This window comes from Budorcas taxicolor, chromosome 11, assembly GCF_023091745.1.
Source record: "Budorcas taxicolor isolate Tak-1 chromosome 11, Takin1.1, whole genome shotgun sequence".
Lineage (NCBI taxonomy): Eukaryota > Metazoa > Chordata > Mammalia > Artiodactyla > Bovidae > Budorcas > Budorcas taxicolor.
This window is the reverse complement of record NC_068920.1, coordinates 146327574-146347469: the sequence shown is the minus strand read 5'-3', so window position 1 is coordinate 146347469 and position 19896 is coordinate 146327574. Positions and strand designations below refer to the sequence as shown.

Here is a 19896-nt window from a genome sequence, read left to right as displayed (position 1 = left end):
ATCTTATGAGGTGAAGGTAAGGAGTAACTGCTAGGAAGCACTATGTAACTATGCCCTTGAGCCTTCTGGAAAATCATGCCAAAACATCCCAAGCAGTAATGCCTTCCCTGGTGGCTCAGTGGGTGAAGAATCCTTCTGCAATGCAGGAGACGCGGGTTCAATCCCTGGGTCATGAAGATCCATCCCCTGGAGAAAGAAATGGTGATCCACTCATTTTCCGGCCGGGAGAATCCCCATGACAGAGGAGTCTGGCGGGCTACAGTCCATGGGGTCACACAGAGCTAGACACGACTGAGCACTCCCATCCCAAGCAGCAATGCCTCTGGGAGGATGTGTGCTTGGGTGTTACAACTAAGTGAAACAAGTGTCCTTGAGATTTTATGCTTCTTAATATATAGTCATCTCTCTTTGCAAAGAGTTCTGTACATTTCATGCATTATGCTGAATAAGTTTCAGTGTTATTTCTTAAAAAAAACAAACATAAGCACTGGTGTAAGTAAATATAACTCTTTATGTGTTTAACTCTGCCCTATGTGCAGGTACTCTGGTTCCAAGAGTACTTTCCAAATTTAAAAAATTTAAGTGTTTAAAAAAAAAAACATACATCCTCAATCAATTGACTTTTATTTTTCTAATTCAAATAGCTTCCTAATAAACAAGTAATTATTCTTTTTCTCAAGTTTACGCATTCACGTGTGTGTGTACGCGTGCTAAGTCGCTTCAGTCAGGTCCAACTCTTTTTGACCCCATGGACTGTAGCCCTCCAGGCATCTCTGTCCATGGGATTTTTCAGGCAAGAATACTGGAGTGGGTTGCCATGCCTTCCTCCAAGGGATATCCCCAACCCAGGGATTGAACCTGTGTCTCTTACGTCTCCTACACTGGCAGGTGAGTCCTTTACCACTCGCGCCACCTGGGAAGCCCTAACGCATCCATACACATTCTCAAGCGTGCCAGTTATCACGTGTCGGTCATGTGTGGTCTCGGAGCTCATTGACCCACGGGGCCTTGGAGCCCAGAAGCATCTCCAACAGGAACAGTACTCGGCACCCTGGCAGGCTTGGGCTGGGTGCCACGGGACTTGGATTCCATCTGCAGTCCATGCAGTTGCCAAAGGTGTTAATTAGGAAGAACTAACCTACGATTAAATTACATTTCAGAGGAACCCAAACTTGAAAAACTGTTTCTGGCATTAGTCCTGAAAGCTGTAGCTGAATTAAGCCCTGGAATTTAAAAAGCAAACAAACAAAAGAACAGATCCTGGTCTCTCAGAGACAGAAAAAGAGAACATTGAGAAAATGGGGAAAGAGCTGGACAAAACGTATTTGGTCATAAAAGACTACCTAGCTACTGGGATAAGTAAGTGGCAGAGACTATATTAATCAGGAAGTGCATTTACTTTAAAAAGATTTCAAGTACTCAAGAAAGATGGTATAGGGTAGATAGGCAAAAATTAACAAGCTGAAAGAACATGAAGCTGTCTTCATTTTCAGCACAGCCTCAAAGCAGGGGGGAAAAAAAGTTTTCATACCTGGTTTATAAGATGTTAATACAAATCGTTGTCCAAACCGCCTATATTTGGCATGAATTGCATATTCAACACACACTTTTCTGGTTCTACAGGCCTCAAATAAATCTCTGTGAAAAATGTCAGCCTGGTGAGTCTGATAAAATCTTAGCAAAGATGGCAGGCTTTCAGACCACTGGGCTCTTTCGCTCTGGAGTGTCATGGAGAACAGGTTCCAAGTAAAGATAAGTGGCACCATAAACCCTCACGGTGTGCGAGGCAGCAGGGCAGAAAGACAGGTTAGGGAGGAACACTTAGGTACAAGCTGCTGCACAATGTTCAGCTGAGCAAGAACAACTCTGCACTGACCGTCCACATGCGCAGCCACCTGGGAGCAGTCTCTGGGTGGCTTTTTGACTTCGCTTGGTTACATGTGAACTACAGAGTTGAAACTAAGAAGATCTTCTAAGATAAGCTAACACCGATCAAAAAAGCTGCTTCTCACCACCTGGCCAGCAACGGGTCCCCTCTTGTGTGAAGCTCCCAGTGCTTGGAACAAAAAAACCCAGCCTGAGAAATGGATCCAGACAAGCAGAAGTGAACGCGGGTCTCCTCCAGTTCTAAGTCTATCATCCCCTTTCTCCTCCTGGATTCAAGCAGTCACTTCTGTGTCCACACATTCACCAGGGAGAAAGCGGCTATCACCTGTGGTTCTTTCCTCTCCTTTCCTCCCTACATCCAGGCAATGACCAAGCCTATCTTACAACTGTTGTCAACGGTCCCAATTCTACCTCCACTGCCACCATCTTTGCACAAGCTGGTGAAATGGCCTTCCTGCAAAAACAGAACCACCCCACCCCGCTCCACACCGAGGGGCGTCCAGCCGGAGGCTCCTCATCAGCTGAGCAGACTCCCGATCCGGCCTCAACACTCTACTCAGTGCTCATTCTCCCTCCCACTGGTGGACTCTACACTCTTCTTACACGAGGAAGGGCTCTTCGACATGAGACATCAAGAACTTGTAGGCAGATGCTGAAGATCAAACCACAGAACGCCCTCTTGAGAGGAAGACAGAGAGAGACCTCTTCCAGGAGAAGTTCAGGGAGGGGCAGGCTGACTTAGTCTGCCTCTCCTAAGGTGCCCAGATGGGCTGACGCTGTGAGAAGAGTCAGTGCTGGACTGAGGGAAGGCAGACACAAGTCTTTATCGGCGGACGCCTCTGGACATGCTGCCTGGCTATTCAAGGAGGATAACCCCCTGGAATCACTGCCTGCCAGATCAGACTTCTCTGAAACTACCCTAGAACCTCCCAAGCCCCAATTTCTAAAGGGGAGGTCTGGCAAAGGTAACAGAGGGACCACGTCTCTCCTGCAGATCACCACAGCCTGTTCTTGCTGCTTCTGGATTAGATCTGATCTAATCCATTCTCCTGGTGGCAGCCAGAAGTTAATAATCCTTCAGAAATGCAGGTCTGATCCTATCACTCTTCCACCTGCACCACCACACCCAGCCCACAGGATCACAGAAGGCAGAGCACGCCTTCAGCCACAGCCACCCCGTCTCTCAAGGGCAAATGCCCAGCCACATGTGTTACCTTCTTCTGGATCTCGGCAGATAATGTTCCCTTTAGTTCCAAGACCCTTCTCCCATTCTGCACCCCACCCTCTTCATCTAGAACACAGAACCAGCCTTCCAGTTGCTCCTCGGAAATCAATTTCTCTGGAAGGTTTCTCCAAGTATCTGCCATACTTCCCACTAGTTTCCAGTTCCAGGTTCCTTACTTCAGTTAAGAGTGTTCATCATGCTGACCGGAAACTGTCTACTTTCTTGTTTTACTTCCTAATAATGAGCTCTTCAAAGAAAGGGGTAGTACCCTATCCACCGTTACACTGTCAACCTACAGCACTGGGCCTGACACAGCTGATACAAGCAATAAACAGTTACTGATTGAATGAAGACAAAGATACATAAACTAACAGGAAAACGGAGGCAGTATCTCTGAGAGGCCGGGGAGAAAAGGAACAAATGACAATTTAGGAAAATGGAAAAGCTGCTGTTTCAATGACCTTCATTTCACCATCAACCAAAAGAAACATCCCAAAGTGCTTTCAACAGCATATCAGGTTCCTGAAGCCATAGAAAGTCAACATTAACAGAATATCTTTTTGGGGGGGGGGGGGGCGGGGGGGACATACACATGTTTAACTATTTCAAAAGAACCATCATAAATATGAAGAATCTTCATAACTGGAGGCTAACATTGATCACAGAGAGTTTACTCCCCCAAACATCTGATCTTCTACAACCCCAACGCTCTTCTCCGCAGATCTCAGAAAAGGAGATGTGTGCTGACCAGAATCGAAGGCCAACTTTGCAGTACAGGCTTTTCTGTTTAGGCATAGGTAGGGATGAACTGAGAGAAGTGTCTGGCATATGTAATGGAAGAATGCTTTAAGGAAGGAGAAAAAAAAAAAAGGGACAAAATAGCAAACTGCATGCCATCATGGATTGTGGCAATCTAAGATGGTTTCCTATACACAGAACCCATTTTTAAAAGACAATGCAATGACTGACAGAGTCCTAGACTTTTAGAGGATTAGGTCTCTTGATCACTAATAGCTGGAAGTTTAAGATTCTGAAACATTCTGAAACAAAAAACAAATGTAAATCTGAAGAATAAAGACGAATTTCTACTGACGATTTTTAATGGGATGTTAAATAGTTTCCCATAAAAGAATGGTTAAGCATTTATTACTTTATTGGCTCCAGGAAGCACAGTGATTTGACAAATGAGCCACTGTGTCTAATTTAGACAGCCACAGGCCCAAAGTCCCTCGACACAGCCAGTTTAAAAATATAGTGTCTTTCCTTGTTCTATTTTTACCATAACTCCTTTTTGTATCACTTACCGGAACGTAATAGATGCCCATCTTGGGGGCTTCACTGGCAGTAAGAAGCATTCCTAAAAATAAACACAATGAAAAAGGTAAACATAAGGGAAAAGAAAAATACTCTTCCTACTTGCTTTATATTTTGAAATGAGTGAAATGCTCAGAACATGATGAACAGCAGAAGAGCCAGACCAGCAGCCAGGCACCCTCGGAGTCAGGTTGTGGGCTGTGGTCCCTGACCCTCCCGGATGGGGCGTCTGAAGTATCAGAAAGACCAGCTTCCCCATCTGCAAAACGATAAGGCTGTATCAGCTAAGTGATTGAGCGGTTCCCACAGAGAAGGGCCACCATTTTTAAGGGGGTAAGTTTTAAGCTTCAGACACACCAATAAAAGGTAGCTTTGATGCACTATTATGTATTATGAAAGTTAAGAAAGGTATCTTTCTGTTATTCAGGAATCCAAGAACTAAAGTAAAGCATTTCCCACAAAATGTCATAGCAAAGTAGTTCCTCATGTTTGAATTAAACTTTACACCTTAATAGAAAACAAAATGGCTTAAGAGGAATGCTATGTGTAGCTACACTAGAAAAGACCCAGACAGAATCTGACAGCCTTTACCAAAATGATTCACCCAGAGAGTGGTTGATAATTTAGTCCAGGGATCAGCGTTCTCAGAAAGTGAGAATGGAGTGAGGGACAGCCTGTGGCATCCAGTGATGGCTCCCCCTAACCCCAGGAGCAACAGTAACAAATCCACTATGCTTCGGCACAGAACCAGGGCACTCAGCTGGCTCAGCCCTGGGCTCAGGTCTCTGCCACACACGCAACCCACTCCCCAACCCCACCCGGCAGGGGCTCTCGTGGCAGCTCCGATCCTCTCTGCCCTGTTCCAGAACGATGCACTGAAGCAAAACTAAAGTCAGTCCTTTGTCATTTACAAAATACTACTGCGTACTTTATCTTGGTGAAGACGTGACGCTCTCCGATGCAAGGACTATCATCCTTATTTACAGATCAAAAAGTAAAGCTTATATGTACTGAGTTACGAGTGCTGAGAAGAACATTCAGAACATTACAAGCTAGAGAATTTAAGAGCAAAATTTCAGTCAAGAGCTCTTGTTTTTAAATACCTTTACATATCAACTTACGTTACCTTCATTTAAAACATGTATTTGTAAAATACAACAGAAAAATCCACAGAAAGCACACGTTTGGATTACCAGACCCCCGACCCAGGGATCAAACCCAGGTCTCCTGCAAGGCAGGCAGCTTCTTTACTGTCTGAGACGCCACGGAAGCTCACAGTCCTAATTAAGTACACCAAACGTTAAGGATGGTGATGTAATTCTGTGATTTAAAAAGTACTTTTGTGCTGCTCTTCTGTTAACACAAAAGCTTGCCAAAGGGATGCTCTTCAATGCTGTTAACAGAAATACGACGCTGAGGTAGAGGAGGTTTGCTGATAGGCAGAGAGCAGGAGCTCAATGCTCTGCCAGCAAAGCCATGTTGTACACATCAAGTCCAAAGGGGGAGTGAGTCCTGAGCTGGAACCAACCTTCACCAGAAAACACACACACACCCTTCACCAGAACATACACACACACACACAACCTTCACCACAACACACACAGAGCCGAGGAAGCAAGACACACAAACATACACACACACACTCCCTCACTCGCTCGAGGAAGCAAGAAATGTACGTCTAAACGAAAGTCAAGTAAGAATCAGACACTTTCTCATAGCTTGTAGCCTCCATAAACTCTTTCATGTGGAAACTTTTTCTGTCCCGGAGACAACTGCTCACTGAAATTCACCACAGGAAGAAACCACCTCTACTGACCTGCACTTCCCAAGTCTAACAGCACCATCAGAACTTCTCCGAGACCTTTAGACAGGGTTAAAGAAGAAGGTCTGGAGATTGAAGAGTCATCTTACAACCAGAAAGAAGGCTCCCAACAAAGACATCCCCTAAGCCCAGATTCCCTGGCTCAACCCTGAATATTCAACAGTGAACACTTTACAAGGAAACACACCACACCTACCAAACAGACCACAGAAAAGGCTGGGCTCTAATTACACAGAAGAATCCAGGCTGGATGCAGCAGGCTGTTTCCCACAATAAGCAGGACCTCACCTGACCAAACATGGACAACAACACAAGCTGACCTACCAAGAAACCGGAGTTGGGACAGTTGGAACCGAAACGAGTTATAAAAGAGAAAACAGCCTCACACAGCCCAGGGAACACGAGGAGTTTCTAACAAGAGGGAAGCAGGAAAGTCAAGCCAGGGATGGAGTTAGTTCAGCAGAAATTAAGACGATCACAGGTAAAAGGCGAGAAGAGGGCGAAGTACCAGGCTCAGGCACTCTACCTCCACAGGTGAGAAGGTAGCTCGGGAAAGCGAGACCATTTGCTCAAGGTGACCACTGCACTGATTCCAAAGCCCGTGTAACATGGGACTCTAAAACTCCAATGACAACTAAGATAAAGTGAAAAGACTTCTTGCACGATCAAATAAATCATTAACACAGATATAAACACCATACAGTAACATGACAAATGTATTTAATAAGAATGTCAAACTGAAAGGCAAGACAATTACACATGGTGACAATTTAAAACGCACAAACAAGTGATTTATAAGACAAGAATCTCTGGGAATTCCCTGGTGGTCCAGTGTTTAAGACTCCACTCTTTCAAGACAGGGAGTGCAGGTTCGATCCATGGCTGGGGAACTAAGACACCACAGGCCACTCAGTGTGGCCCCCCAAAAAGAATTCCTCTAATGGAAGGAGTAATGACACTTGTGAAGAGATTGTGAGATTATGGCTTTTCCTTTAAATTTCCTTACAAGGGGGCGAGAGAGAGTGAGATGGTTGGAGGCATCACCGACTCAATGGACATGTGTTTGAGTAAACTCCGAGAGACAGTGAAGGACGGGGAAGCCTAGTGTGCTGCAGTCCACAGGGTCGCCAAAAGTCGGATACGACTGGGCAGCTGAACAGCACCAACAATAAAAATAGGAACCTTGGAAGAGAAGGCAGAGATCGTCAGCACTGAGGAGGAGCACACAGCTCCAGTGTGGACAGCAGAGCGTAGGACGAGGTGAGCTGAGTGGGGGCCACAACGTGGCCCCCAGAGACACGCAGAGAAGAAGTCTCATCTGTCCAGGCTTTGGGGGCGAAGGACTCAGGAAGGTCACAGCTCAAAATCAGAAACACTACTCAAGCCAGGACAACTCAAAGCGTGCTCCCCGGGCCAGTCTGAAAACTGCTATCAAGCTTTCCGTTGAGTACGGAAACTGAAGAATTTAGAAACCTGTATAGTGACTCGACCTTGCAGTAAGTTCCAAACATGTGACCCTTTTCCTACTAATTCATCTTTATGATATTTAACAAAAGTATCCACCTGCAATGGACTGGAAATTTAAAAACAATACAAAAAAACATAAAAGGCTGGTCCTTCACCAGATACATCTGAGAATCACTGCCCAGAAACGGAGGGCATCGGGTCATAGCTGGAGCAGCTCAGAGCAGACAAGCTGGGCGGAACTGCCCTGTGCTGGAGGAGAAAGGACAGGACACGCCTTTTCATGCGGTCAACTCCTACAGAGAGCGGGGAGCCTGCGGTTTTACTACACATGGCGCCAAGCTAGTGATGGGCCACATCTTATTTCTAGGCAGGCTACTGGGAGGCTACTGAGAGAATAAAAGGTGACTTCAGGTCTGATGATACAGACTGCCTCCAGCAGGCCTAAAAGCAGGTGAAAAACAGCCTGGATCACTGGTACAATTCTGAAGCCTGAGTAGCCTTTCTGAGTGGACATCTCCTTTTCCTTCTCCCAGTGGTTCTGGATTCCGCAGGTTGGGCTGGGGCTCAGCAAGCACTGCGGACCAGGGTCGTGGGGCCGCGACCTCAGTTTCCCAACCTGCAGGGCAGCACCCGACGTGGAGACACTGCATGAGCAACTAGAAGCTGAAGCAGCCACGAAAGCAGAACAGTTTCTCAACGTTCTGAGCAGTCTGGGTATCAGAAACACATGACAGAACAGCAATCAAGATTCAGCTTTAATTACTCCAAAATGAGTAAGTGAGAAGATAAAGAATGTTTACGCTCATAGTGATGAAGCAAAAAAACCCAACCAACAATGTTAACGGGACAGGAAAGTAAAGCGAGGGAAAGACAGCAAAACCTGTGAACCAACCACGCTCGGTCCCAACCCTAAGACAGCCGTGGAGGGACGTGCCTTTTGGGGCTCGCCAGCTTGTGAAATAAATCATCTGGCTACTGTTTGTGTTTGATTAAGCTCTTATAAGCTACCTGACAATAAAGTCACTCTTCTGACCAAAACACCATCTTAAATGTTCTACCTCCAGGAAAGCATCCTGTGTAACAGAGAGAACTGCTGGCCATCTAGGCAGAGCCATCACGCTTCTCCTTGCTTGTTCTGGGATAACCAACAGGATGGGAAACGACATGGAGAACCCATCAGCCCTGAGCACCACCCTTGTCCCAAATATTTAACCCACAGTGCACTGGGCTGTTAGATTTCACTTCTATTTTAGAACAACAAAAAATACAGGGGCCGGAAGAACAAGTAAATGACACCAGGAAAAATAATCACAGGAATCCAGGATGCAGAACATCTTACGAGACTACAGACCTGATGGTAGAAAACTCAAGTGCCGTGGAGGAAGGGGAAGAAAGGATGGGAGAGAATTCCTGATTGAAAGAAGCGGAAGACACAACAACTAAATGTAATCCACAACCTTGCTGATAGACTAGTTTCAAATAAACGGGCTTAAAAAGGCATTTGGTGGACAAGCAGGGGAATGTGAAAAATGAAAGGTATTATTAGGAAAGGACTGCTTTCTTACATGGGGTAACAGTATTTCTGGTACCAGAAGGTTTCTACTCTGGTGAGATTACAGTCACATTCCACGCCTGCAGTTGACTCTGAACACCTTGCACCTTATCAGTATTCTATACTATCAAAGCCTTCCATGTCTGGACTAGCCCTGCCCAACAGAAATACTGTGCAAGCCACATAAGTGACGAAAAATCTTCTGGTAAGACACATTAAAAAAAATTTTTTTAAACAGGTAAATTTGAGTACATTTTTATTAACCAGTAAGTCTAAAATATTTTCACTTTAATATGTAATCAATACAAAAATTAATGATCTACATCACATTCTTTCCTGTTTTGTGGTACATCTGAAGTCTGGTGTGTATTTTATGTTTAGAGCACGTATTTCAGATTAGTTACTCCGCAAGTTCTCTGTGGCCACAGGTGAGCACAAACCAGTCAGCACACAGGTCAACAACTTTCGTCACCATCTGTCTGCACTCTTCAAACCCCCACTCCTTCAATCCAACTAACCTCTTGTTCTAACTTCAGTTTCACCCGATTTTATTCACCTTTGTACCTAGCCCAAACCCCATTTTAGACCACTTAGCACCTCAAACCTAGGACCCCAGCACCTTCATTAATTTCTGAATTCATCACAATTTGACTCACTCCTATTATAAGAAAATTCTCCCAACGATCACAGATGAAAAGCTAATTACAAAGGTTCAGGGTTTCTCATCTTTTTCAGGAGAGTACCCTGTAACTTAAGAAAGAGCACAGGCTCCACGATCAGGGGAGGCTCGCTCCAACTGAGCCTCTGCCACACAGCGGCTGGGTGACCAACCCTGGGCATGTATCTCAGTGTCCTTACCTCCAAAGATGCAAAACGGAAGGAAAGGAGAGGGGAAAGGAAGGGAAGGGGGAAAGGAAGGAAAGGAACGGTAAAGGAGTCACTAACTCTCCCACATTATGAGAGGATTAAGTGAAACCACGATGACATCCAGACCCACAGCACAGGGCCTTCCTGCCCCTTTCTGCCTCCACTTCTGCGATGCAATGCTCTGTTCACTGAGCAATGCCCGGGCAATCACTTCTCTCTACCTCCATAGCTGCTGGTTCCTTCACTGTCAACTCTGTCGGCCTCTCCGCCGGCTCCTCCCTCTCACCTCCCTTTCCATGGACCCAGGTCCTGCTGTCTTACGGTCTCTCCACTTTCCATCGGTAACTGCCTGCACTGCCACGTCTTCTGTGATGACCTCTATTTACATGTTAAAATCTTACATCTGCAGACCTGCTTTCCTCGGGCCACGCTGCCTACTGTGCCCTGGACGTGGCTCCCAGGATGAGGCTGTAGGTCAGGGCGGGGATCCACAACCACTTGGGAAGCAGGTGAAAAATAACCCATTTCGGGGCTCTCCCCCAGACGCTCTGAGTCTGCACAGCTGGTATGGGGCTGAGGAATCTGTACTTCTTAAAAAGCTCCCAGGTGATATTGGTGGGCAGGCAGGTTGGAGACCCTCTGCCAGACACCGTCACTGCCTCACTGCCGCCTCAGACTCAGATACTCAGAGAAGACAGCACCATCTTTCTCTCCGAGTCTGCCCTCTCTCCTGTGCTGCCCATCTCAGCTCTCCGTCTCTCTTCCTATTCGTTTTAGCTCAAAACTGATCTACCTTCTGCCCAGTGGACAGAACCTCCTTCTGTGAGAATGGCCTGCATCAGTCCTGACCACAGACAGCACCCAGCCACTCAGCATGGTCACTCCGGGGCCCACACCGGGCACACCACCTGCTTCCCACCCCATTCCTCCCCCAGACCCTGCACTCTGGCACACGGGGCTCCTCTTGCCCACCACGTCTCTCACCCAGCACCCATACTCGGTGTCAGCGAGGACCTCCCCTCCGCCCTCCTCTCGTTCCTCTGCCTGGAGCCCCTCGCTCTCCTGCCGTCACAGGGCCAGCGTGCACCTCCGTAGCAGAACTTCTCCTGTTCTGCCTGGTATCCCTCTATCAGAAGTATCTGTGTGTGTCAGTCCTCAGGACACAACCCTGCGGGAGAGTGAGAAGCGTTCTCATTTTCTCTCCTTCCCCAGAATTCTTCAGATATGTTTGAAGGTAGTATTAAATCTTGAAATCTACCAGGTACTTTACAGAAGAGCCAGCAACACAGAATATACTCGACGTCTGGCTTCGCCAGCCTTGTGTATCATCAGGCAACTCCGGCCTCCTCCAAATCGCTAACCTCAATCTACACAAAATTACTAATCCCATAAAAGAGCTAAAGTGCACACTAAAATAGCACCTTGCCTGCCCCGACCCACAGAGTGCCACCAGCTTCTCCTAACAGCTAGGCTGGCTGGGGGCTGAGTCACTGAGCGTGTCACTTTCTGAAGCATCCACATCACTTCCTGTTCTTAATTTTGCAAGTAAATACAATATTTAAAAACTGTCTTAACTGAGCCAAACCCTGTCTTAAGAAATGAAAAGAGTTTAAAACCCTGTAAAGCAAAGCCTAGATTCATCTCACAAAATGGCCTGCTGCTCCGTAGTGCATACCTGAGTTGGGGTAGAGGCAGACATCATTAAGGTCATGTTCTGGCTCCAAGGAAGTAAATATTTTTCCCTAAAAGAGTAAGCAAAAGTGAACTGTTAAAACAGTTAAAGGAAGACAACTTTTGGCAATGCGATATACAGGAAGTAAGCTGGAGACATAACTCCATTTATCCTGCTTATGTGAGAAAATAAAGTCACCTAACAGAAATCACAGAATTTAAGGTTAAAAAAAAAAAAAAACTTAGAGAATTTCTTTTATCAATTTATCAAATCCTCTCATTTTAGAGAGGAAGAAACCGAGGCTCAGTAGGAAGAGCTGACTTTCTTCGGAAAATAAATACAAACTTTTAAAGATAACGTCTACACAACAGGCAAGGGTAAAGTTTAAAATAAATCTGTACATCAACTTAAAAATGTCCATAATCTGGAAGACACACCCTAGTTAAACTTGTCCTCAAAGAAACAAAGAAGAGATAGTCAATACGGTAAAATGAGGCTGGTATCTGCCATCCTGTGTTGCTAGGATTTGAGGAGGATCAAGTAAGATAATGAATATAAAATAATTTAACAAAATGCTATAAATACATAAGGTGCTAGTTATTATACAGTGAAGGGTAAAATATTTTATTTTAAATGTGGGGGGAAATATGCTGTATTTTTTAAAATTAACAAATTAAGTGAAAGAAAAAAGAAGATAATAGATGGGAGTGGGAAAGGGTGATGAGAAAGATAAACAAGGAGAGTGAGTCAAGCAAAAGCAAGTAATTTGGGTGTTGGTCAAGAGGGCGTATTCAGTCATTACAACAACGCCAAGGTAAAACTTACTGTAGCAACTACAACATGACTTCAAGACCTGATGTTGAAAATGTCTGCCAGCTCTTGCATTTATTAACCCATTATTAGAGGCTCCATGGCGGCGGGGGAGAGGAGGTATTAAAAAACTAATTTCGTGCTCCATGAAAAACAGCAGCAAGGTTCTAATTCAAGACAGACAGTGAAACTCAGTTACCTCCATTTTGTCTCAAGTTTCCAATGAAACGAAAAATGGAAAGAGAAGAGGAAAAAGGATGGGGAAATCGGAATAAAAATAGCACAGAACAAAAAGAGATGGTACCACAGTTCGTGAAATCCACGCTGGGGAAAACTATGCCCATTGGAGGGCTGGGAAGGGGGCATTCCGACTGGTTAGTCATCACCTTTAGGTATGATGGGAGCCAGGCCATGGAAAACTTACTCTACCAGTGTGTTAGGAACTTTCAAACATGAGAAGTCTGCATTTGTAGAGGTAAAAAGAAATGTTGTTTTAAAGTACACTAGTTTGGATTATCAGAAAAGAGTAGAGAAAAATTCAGGCCTAAGACACCATGAACATTCAAGAAAGCCCTCAAAACCCTCCAAACTCAAAGCGAGACAGTTGGCTCCTGGGCAATGAAGCATCAGGGGAATTCTTCCGAGGATGATGAGAGCCAAAGGCCCTTCCTTTTCTCTGTAAGGAAGTCTCACGAGGGCCCGAAAAGGTGATGGGGCTTGAGAGACAGGACATGCCCCAGGGATAACTCAGTCTCCACAAAGATCCAGAGGAAAACACGGAGAACACGGAGCAGAGTAAGGCCAGTACTTTGAGAGCTGACAAGTTGTCCCAGCAGCCAGGGATTCCCATCAGCAGCTGACCTGTGATGAGGCTACGGGTGGCCCCTCTGCCCTGTGTAGGGGAGCCCCACAGGAAGGACTGATGCTTGCCCTCCAGTAACTAATGCTGAGGCTCTCAGCCCCTCACACTCTTTACCTCAAAAATGAATCTTTCTATTTACAGTAACACTTTAAAGATGCTAAGTCTGAAATCAATAAACGCGAAGACTCTTAAAAGCAATTGCTACACTGAATGAATTTTGTCCCAGTAGATGAACTAACCTTTTACTACTCTCTCAAAACAGGAGAATCAACAACATAGGGTTTTGTTACTTTTTAAATGACATTTAAAAGGACACAGAATATCAAACATTCTTTAAGAAAATACTACTTTTAAGAAAAACACTATATAAGAAATTGGGCTTCCCTGGTGGCTCAGATGGTGAAGAATCTACCTGCAAAGCGGAAGACCTGGGTTTGATCCCCGAGTTGGGAAGATCCCCTGGAGAAAGGAACAGCTACCCACTCCAGTATTCTTGCCTGGAGAATTCCATGGACAGAGGAACCTGGTAGGCTAAAGTCCATGGGGTAACAAAGAGTTGGACACGACTGAGCAACTTTCACTTTTCATGTAAGAAATTACTATAAAGGTATCATATCTAAAATCTATTTGTTTGACACAAGGAAAGGGTATGAAATTGAGATGCATAATAACACTGATATGGGAACATTAGTGCGTGTGTGCTCAGCTGTGTCCCACTCTTGTGACCCCATGGACTGTAGCCCACCAGGTTCCTCTGTCCATGGTATTTTCCAAGCAAGAATACTGGAGTGGGTTGCCATTTCCATCTCCAAGGGATCTTCCCAACTCAGGAATTGAACCTGCATCTCCTGCGTTAGCAGGTGGATTCTTTATCACTGAGTCACCAGAGAAGCCTGGAAAGATTAGTACTAGCTCATAAAAAGTTTCCTAAGGTTGTAAAAGAGCCCCAAAATCTAGGGGGTTTCTCATGGATCAATTTTTTTAAAATAATGATTTATATCTACCTAACTGAAGAGTTGATTCATTGGAAAAGACTCTGATGCTGGGAGGGATTGGGGGCAGGAAAAGGGGACGACAGAGGATGAGATGGCTGGATGGCATCACTGACTCCACGGACGTGAGTCTGAGCGAACTCTGGGAGTTGGTGATGAACAGGGAGGCCTGGCTTGGTGCGATTCATGGGGTCATAAAGAGTCGGAGATGACTGAGCGACTGAACTGAACTGAACATGTAAAAATGTGTGTCAGTTCTAGCAAATGAGGAAAAGTTCTTAACAGGAAGAAAACGACCTTAAGGACCTGGAAGTAACTAACTTCCAGGGAAGGGCCTGAATGGATACTCAGTATTTTTTTTCAAGAACCCATATAACTCAAACAAGGCAACTGGAAAGAAAAGGAACATAAAGAAAATAGGCAAGTAAGTCATTTTAACAACAAAAAATACTTACTGAGTTCTTATTCCACATTTTGATAATTCGAGAGTCAGCAGACAAAATCAAATCTAAGGAATCCTGGAAATGAACTGATTTAATAGGCAGCCCATATTGGTGATCTTTAACTAGCAATGGCTTATCAGATCGAAGATCATACAATAAAACCTAAAAGAAAAAAAAAGGTATTTCTGTTTAAATAAAATATTTCATCTTAAAAAGAAACTTTTAAATATGAACATCCTCACTCAGAGTACAAAGACTCTAAAGTAAGTGTCAGCCAGAAAAAATACTCCAGAAAAATCTCAATTACCCTTCCAGGGTATGGCTCTATGGATTCAACCCTAAGAGTAATTTTTAGGCACACTAAGATTGAGAACTACCTGGATAAGTTAAGGAAGGAACCAAATGGGAAAAGTGCACAAGAATTTGTGTCATTTATGAATTTAATAAATATAAACACTGAGGGCCTAGTATGTACCAGGCACTGTCTCAGTGGCTGAAAGAAACAAAAACAAGAATCATCATGAAGGCAGTGGTGGCAGATTAGAGACAGATGCTGGTGGCAAGGCTATGACTTTGGGGGGCGGGTGGAGGTCAGGGTTCTCTTCTGAGCTCTATCCTGATAGGTGAGGGGCCTGGGGAAGCTGGATCTCACACCCAGGTGGCAGATGATACAGGCACTCTGCTGGAAGCAGGGCTCCCGCCTGTGCTGAGGTCTGGACAGACTTAAGTGTGTGGGCTCTGCCTTGAAGGAAAGGGGGAAAGATGAAATTAAATCTCTGAAGCTATTTCATTCATACTCCTCAGACTAGTCAGCATTCGCTGAGGCAGGTCCCACTGACCACTCCCTGCACAGGATGTGGGAGACAGTGCTGGGTGGGAAAAAAAGGCTCCTTGGACAAATACCTTTTGGAAACACTGACTCAGCACATTTCTTGTCTACAGGGATTCTCAGAGCCTCCACTGTATATTTAAACGCACTATAAACCTCAAAGATAGGAATCTGGAGAATTTCAAATTTTTGTTTTTCCACAGAACTCTGTTCCACACACTCAAGAAAACACTGTTCTAAACCACAGTCAAGAGGACACATGAGGGATAGCCCCACTGCAGCTTCAGCTTGAGAAATCTCTCAGACCCACCATTGGGGCCAGAAGCAGAGTTTCTCAAGGTCCTGACAGAACACGGCAATCTGAGTACCCTCTCCACGCTGGCCAAACAGTAATGCCTCAGAGTCTGGTCACACAGTGAACAGACGAGTGGGTATTTCCCGTGATATACACGCCTCTGAAACAGTAACTTAAGAGCAAAGTTTCCAGCTGAAACATATTTACCTGCCCTGTGGACGTTCCAACGGCCATGGTCAAGGCACCATTAAATTTCAAAGCAGAGATTGTTGGCAAACTGTTTATTCTGAAAGGCAAAATATTTGTGTTCCATGCATATATGGTCAAATCTCTTCCAAGTAACAAATTATTACTCTTCACTTCTAATGGAGAGGATCACATTTCTAGTCTCCTATTTAAAAGAACTGTATCCAAACTTTCCAAGTCAAAATGAAAACTAACCTTTACTTATAAATGTAACTTACCTGAAAAAATTTGCAGGTTATCTTCTTTTAAAACTGTAAGAAACATTATTAAAGTAACAACAAACAATAAAAGTTACTGAAAATATAAAACCAACTGAAAAGGACCAGTATGACAGTATCTTTCATTTTGATTAAGCCAGAATGAGGTATTTACAGAAATGACCCTTTTTGGCTTAAGAGGAAACAGTTTTATATTCAGACATGGGTATATCCATTTTCACTTTTAAAGTCAATGATGTCAAGCTAAAAAAAAAAGACTAGTCCCCAGATGAGAGCCTAGAATCTCTAAAAGTAACAGAACAATGGATGTTTACAGCTATTAATCTAGAATATGCTTCTCACTCAGTAACCAAAAGTAACTCTGGGGTGGGAAGGGTCCTAGATGATGGCCATAGTCCTGATTTCAACAGCTGTTGTCTCCATGACCTTGGACCAGAACCTAGAGTCCAGGCCACTGACTGCTGGCATCCTCAGGCCTCTTACGCCACCTAAAGCCTCAGCCTGCAACTACACTGAAGCATCGGGTCCTCTCGTTACATCAACTTCCACCACTGACTCTTCAAACTGAACTCTGGAACCATTCTTGGTGAGGTGATACTGTTTTTCCTCATTTATTCAAACCTGTTTGTTTCTTAATAAAATGTTTTCCTTTTCTTGATAGTTACGTATCAAGATTAACCCTCAATATTTTACAATTTTTGTTATAAAAGAGAACTGGTTTTCATTGTATCTTTCTACATGGACTTTGCTGATAAACATCAAAGCCACTGATTTTGTACATTTATTTTGTAACCAATTTACTTAAATCTCATACTAGTTTTTATAGTTTCTCAGTTCATTCTACTGGGTTTCTCAGGCACACAATCACATACATCACCTGTAAACAACAAAGCCTGTCCTCCCCTAGCCAATATTTAACTCATATTTCTTTCTCTGGCTGTATTGGCTTCTCCTTCCAGAAGGTCACCTATGTCCAGTAACAGAGGTGACAGCTTATAACACTTATGTCAGAAAAAAATAAAGCTAACCATAAAAAAGTAATTAAAAAAATCACCCCAAACTAAATCGACAAGTAAAGCTACTTTCAACACTACAACATATCCAGATTTCTTCCCGATATACATGTAAGTTCACTGTTTTTCCTATGAAAATGTAATAACACGCAATAGGTAACTGTGTGGTTTGTCTGGATTCCACCACCAGATCCTACAGAATGGGAAATATAAATTCCTGTAGCATATACATTTTAACTCAGTTCCACGGTAACTAAATAAACAAGGAATTCCACTGGCTTCCCCACTTAGTGAGCTTCCGCAGGAAAGGATTTTTCCATAAAACAATCACAAAACCACAACCTCGGAGAAACATGTTTTAAGAGTTTCATCCTTCAGCAACTGCTTTTAATTTAGTATTGACACTGTGGTTGCTATTCTACAGTCACTAAGTCATGATCCACTCTGCAACCCCATGGACTGCAGCACACCAGGCTCCTGTCCTCCACCATCTCCTAGGGTTTGCTCAAACTCATGTCCATTGAGTCAGTGCTGCTATCTACCCATCTTGTGCTCTGCCACCCCCCTTCTCCTTTGGCCTTCAATCTTTCCCAACATCTCAGCATTGACACATCTGTTTAAATCACAAGTTGGTGAGTATTTAAACTCACTTCCACTTACTCTGAATCAGCCGTGACACTACTCAATGCACAGTCTAACACACCAACTCGGCCCCGAGTCCTCGGGTCCCAACACTCTACTCGGCCCTAAACAAACAGAACAATCATTGTAAATTACAGCTGCTATTAGGAAATTTTTAGAAAAATACTCCCTAAAAAGAAAATGAAAAGCCTTACTGGTTATCATGTGTATCTTTTTTAGTACTGTCAATCCTTTCATCATGAACTGCATTTTTTTAATAATTTAAAAAAGGAAAAATAAAAAAGGATGGTTAAGGGAAAAAAGGTCCAAAATGCAATGCATGATACCTGATTGGACCTTGATTTGGTTGGTGTGGTAGCGGGGAGAGGAGTTATGAAAGACATTTTGGTATAACTGGCAAATTTTAAATATAAATATTATTGTTATCAACGATAAATATTTAATATATGTACTACAGTAACTGTCACAGAAGAAATCAAAATCCAACATATAATATCAAAATTAATGTAAAAATGAATTTTAAAGTGGTCTGACTATGCATATCAAATATCAAACCCCCAAAGGGTCACAAAGGGTTGAATATGACTGCGTACACACACACACACACACACCCCCCCACACCCACCCACCCACCCACCCACAGGGTCACAAAGGGTTGAATATGACTGCGTACACACACACACACACACACACACAGTAATCGAGGTACCCAGGAACCCAGCACACACACCCCCACCCCCACAGGGTCACAAAGGGTTGAATATGACTGCGTGTACACACACACACACACGCACACAGAGTAATCGAGTAATCGAGGTACCCAAGGAATTTCAGGAACCCAGCCTTTGGGCTGGGTGGTCTGCGCCCCCTTCAACAAGTCTCATGGCTGGTCTTAAAACAGCTGGTGCAAGAGAAGCCTGCTCTAATTCACAACTTCTCTTACACAGCATGTTTCCTGGTGTCTAGCCTAGCTTGCTCTATAAGGACTCTATTCAAATAACCAAATTTTTCAAGGAAATTATTTTAAAACTTCCCCTTGGTAATCTCAAGAAAAGTAATTAGCGAGATAATGCTTCACTGGCCTAACTTTGGCACAGTAGTTTTTCTAACAAGGTCAACGTAGTTTTATATATTTCCGTTAAATCAATCTTAGGCGATCCATTTCAAATCTTAATCTTTTAACCTAAAAATGATTTGAGTAAAGAAATCTACATTTCATCCATATGAATTGGTTTAATAAACTACAGTACATCTACACAATGGAATCTTATCCACCAGTTTTAAACAATTACCTTAGTTTTCCAAGTAATTACAAGCACCAGTGTATAAACACGTACATTATATAGCATTACATTAAAAAAAAAGCAAATGAAGAACCACAGCATAATCTCAATTTTGTGAAAAACATTTAAAAACATGTTACTAACACATATGCATACCTGCATAAACAAAGAAAAACAAAAACGAAAGAAGAATATTACAAGTCATTAAAGAGTCACCTCTGGTGTAGGACTTGATGACTTGAAGGTGCAGAAGAGCATTTTTTAACAATATATTTTTGACATATTTACCTTTTCTTTATACTGTGTTTAACAATATTGTAATTTAAAAAAGCACATCTAGAAAAACTCCTAAGTATGAAAGAAACTGAACCAAAGGTGTTACGTAGTTTAAAATGCAAACATGCATAATTGAGTGCTACTATACAGGATGTCCAAATCACACTCCATGTCCCCTTAC

The 19896-nt window shown here is 43.6% G+C and overlaps 1 protein-coding gene across 1 annotated transcript in view; it reads right to left on the bottom strand.

Annotated features, from left to right (window-relative positions):
* Nucleotides 1-19896, bottom strand: part of NOL10 (nucleolar protein 10) — a 93083-nt gene that overhangs the window by 57782 nt on the left and 15405 nt on the right. The window contains exons 9-13 of the mRNA XM_052648217.1: nt 18175-18260; nt 16245-16323; nt 14926-15075; nt 11810-11876; nt 4417-4469 (exon numbers count right to left, since the gene is read on the bottom strand). Of these exons, the coding sequence (XP_052504177.1) occupies nt 4417-4469; nt 11810-11876; nt 14926-15075; nt 16245-16323; nt 18175-18260 (435 nt within the window). The remainder of the gene's footprint in view (nt 1-4416; nt 4470-11809; nt 11877-14925; nt 15076-16244; nt 16324-18174; nt 18261-19896) is intronic.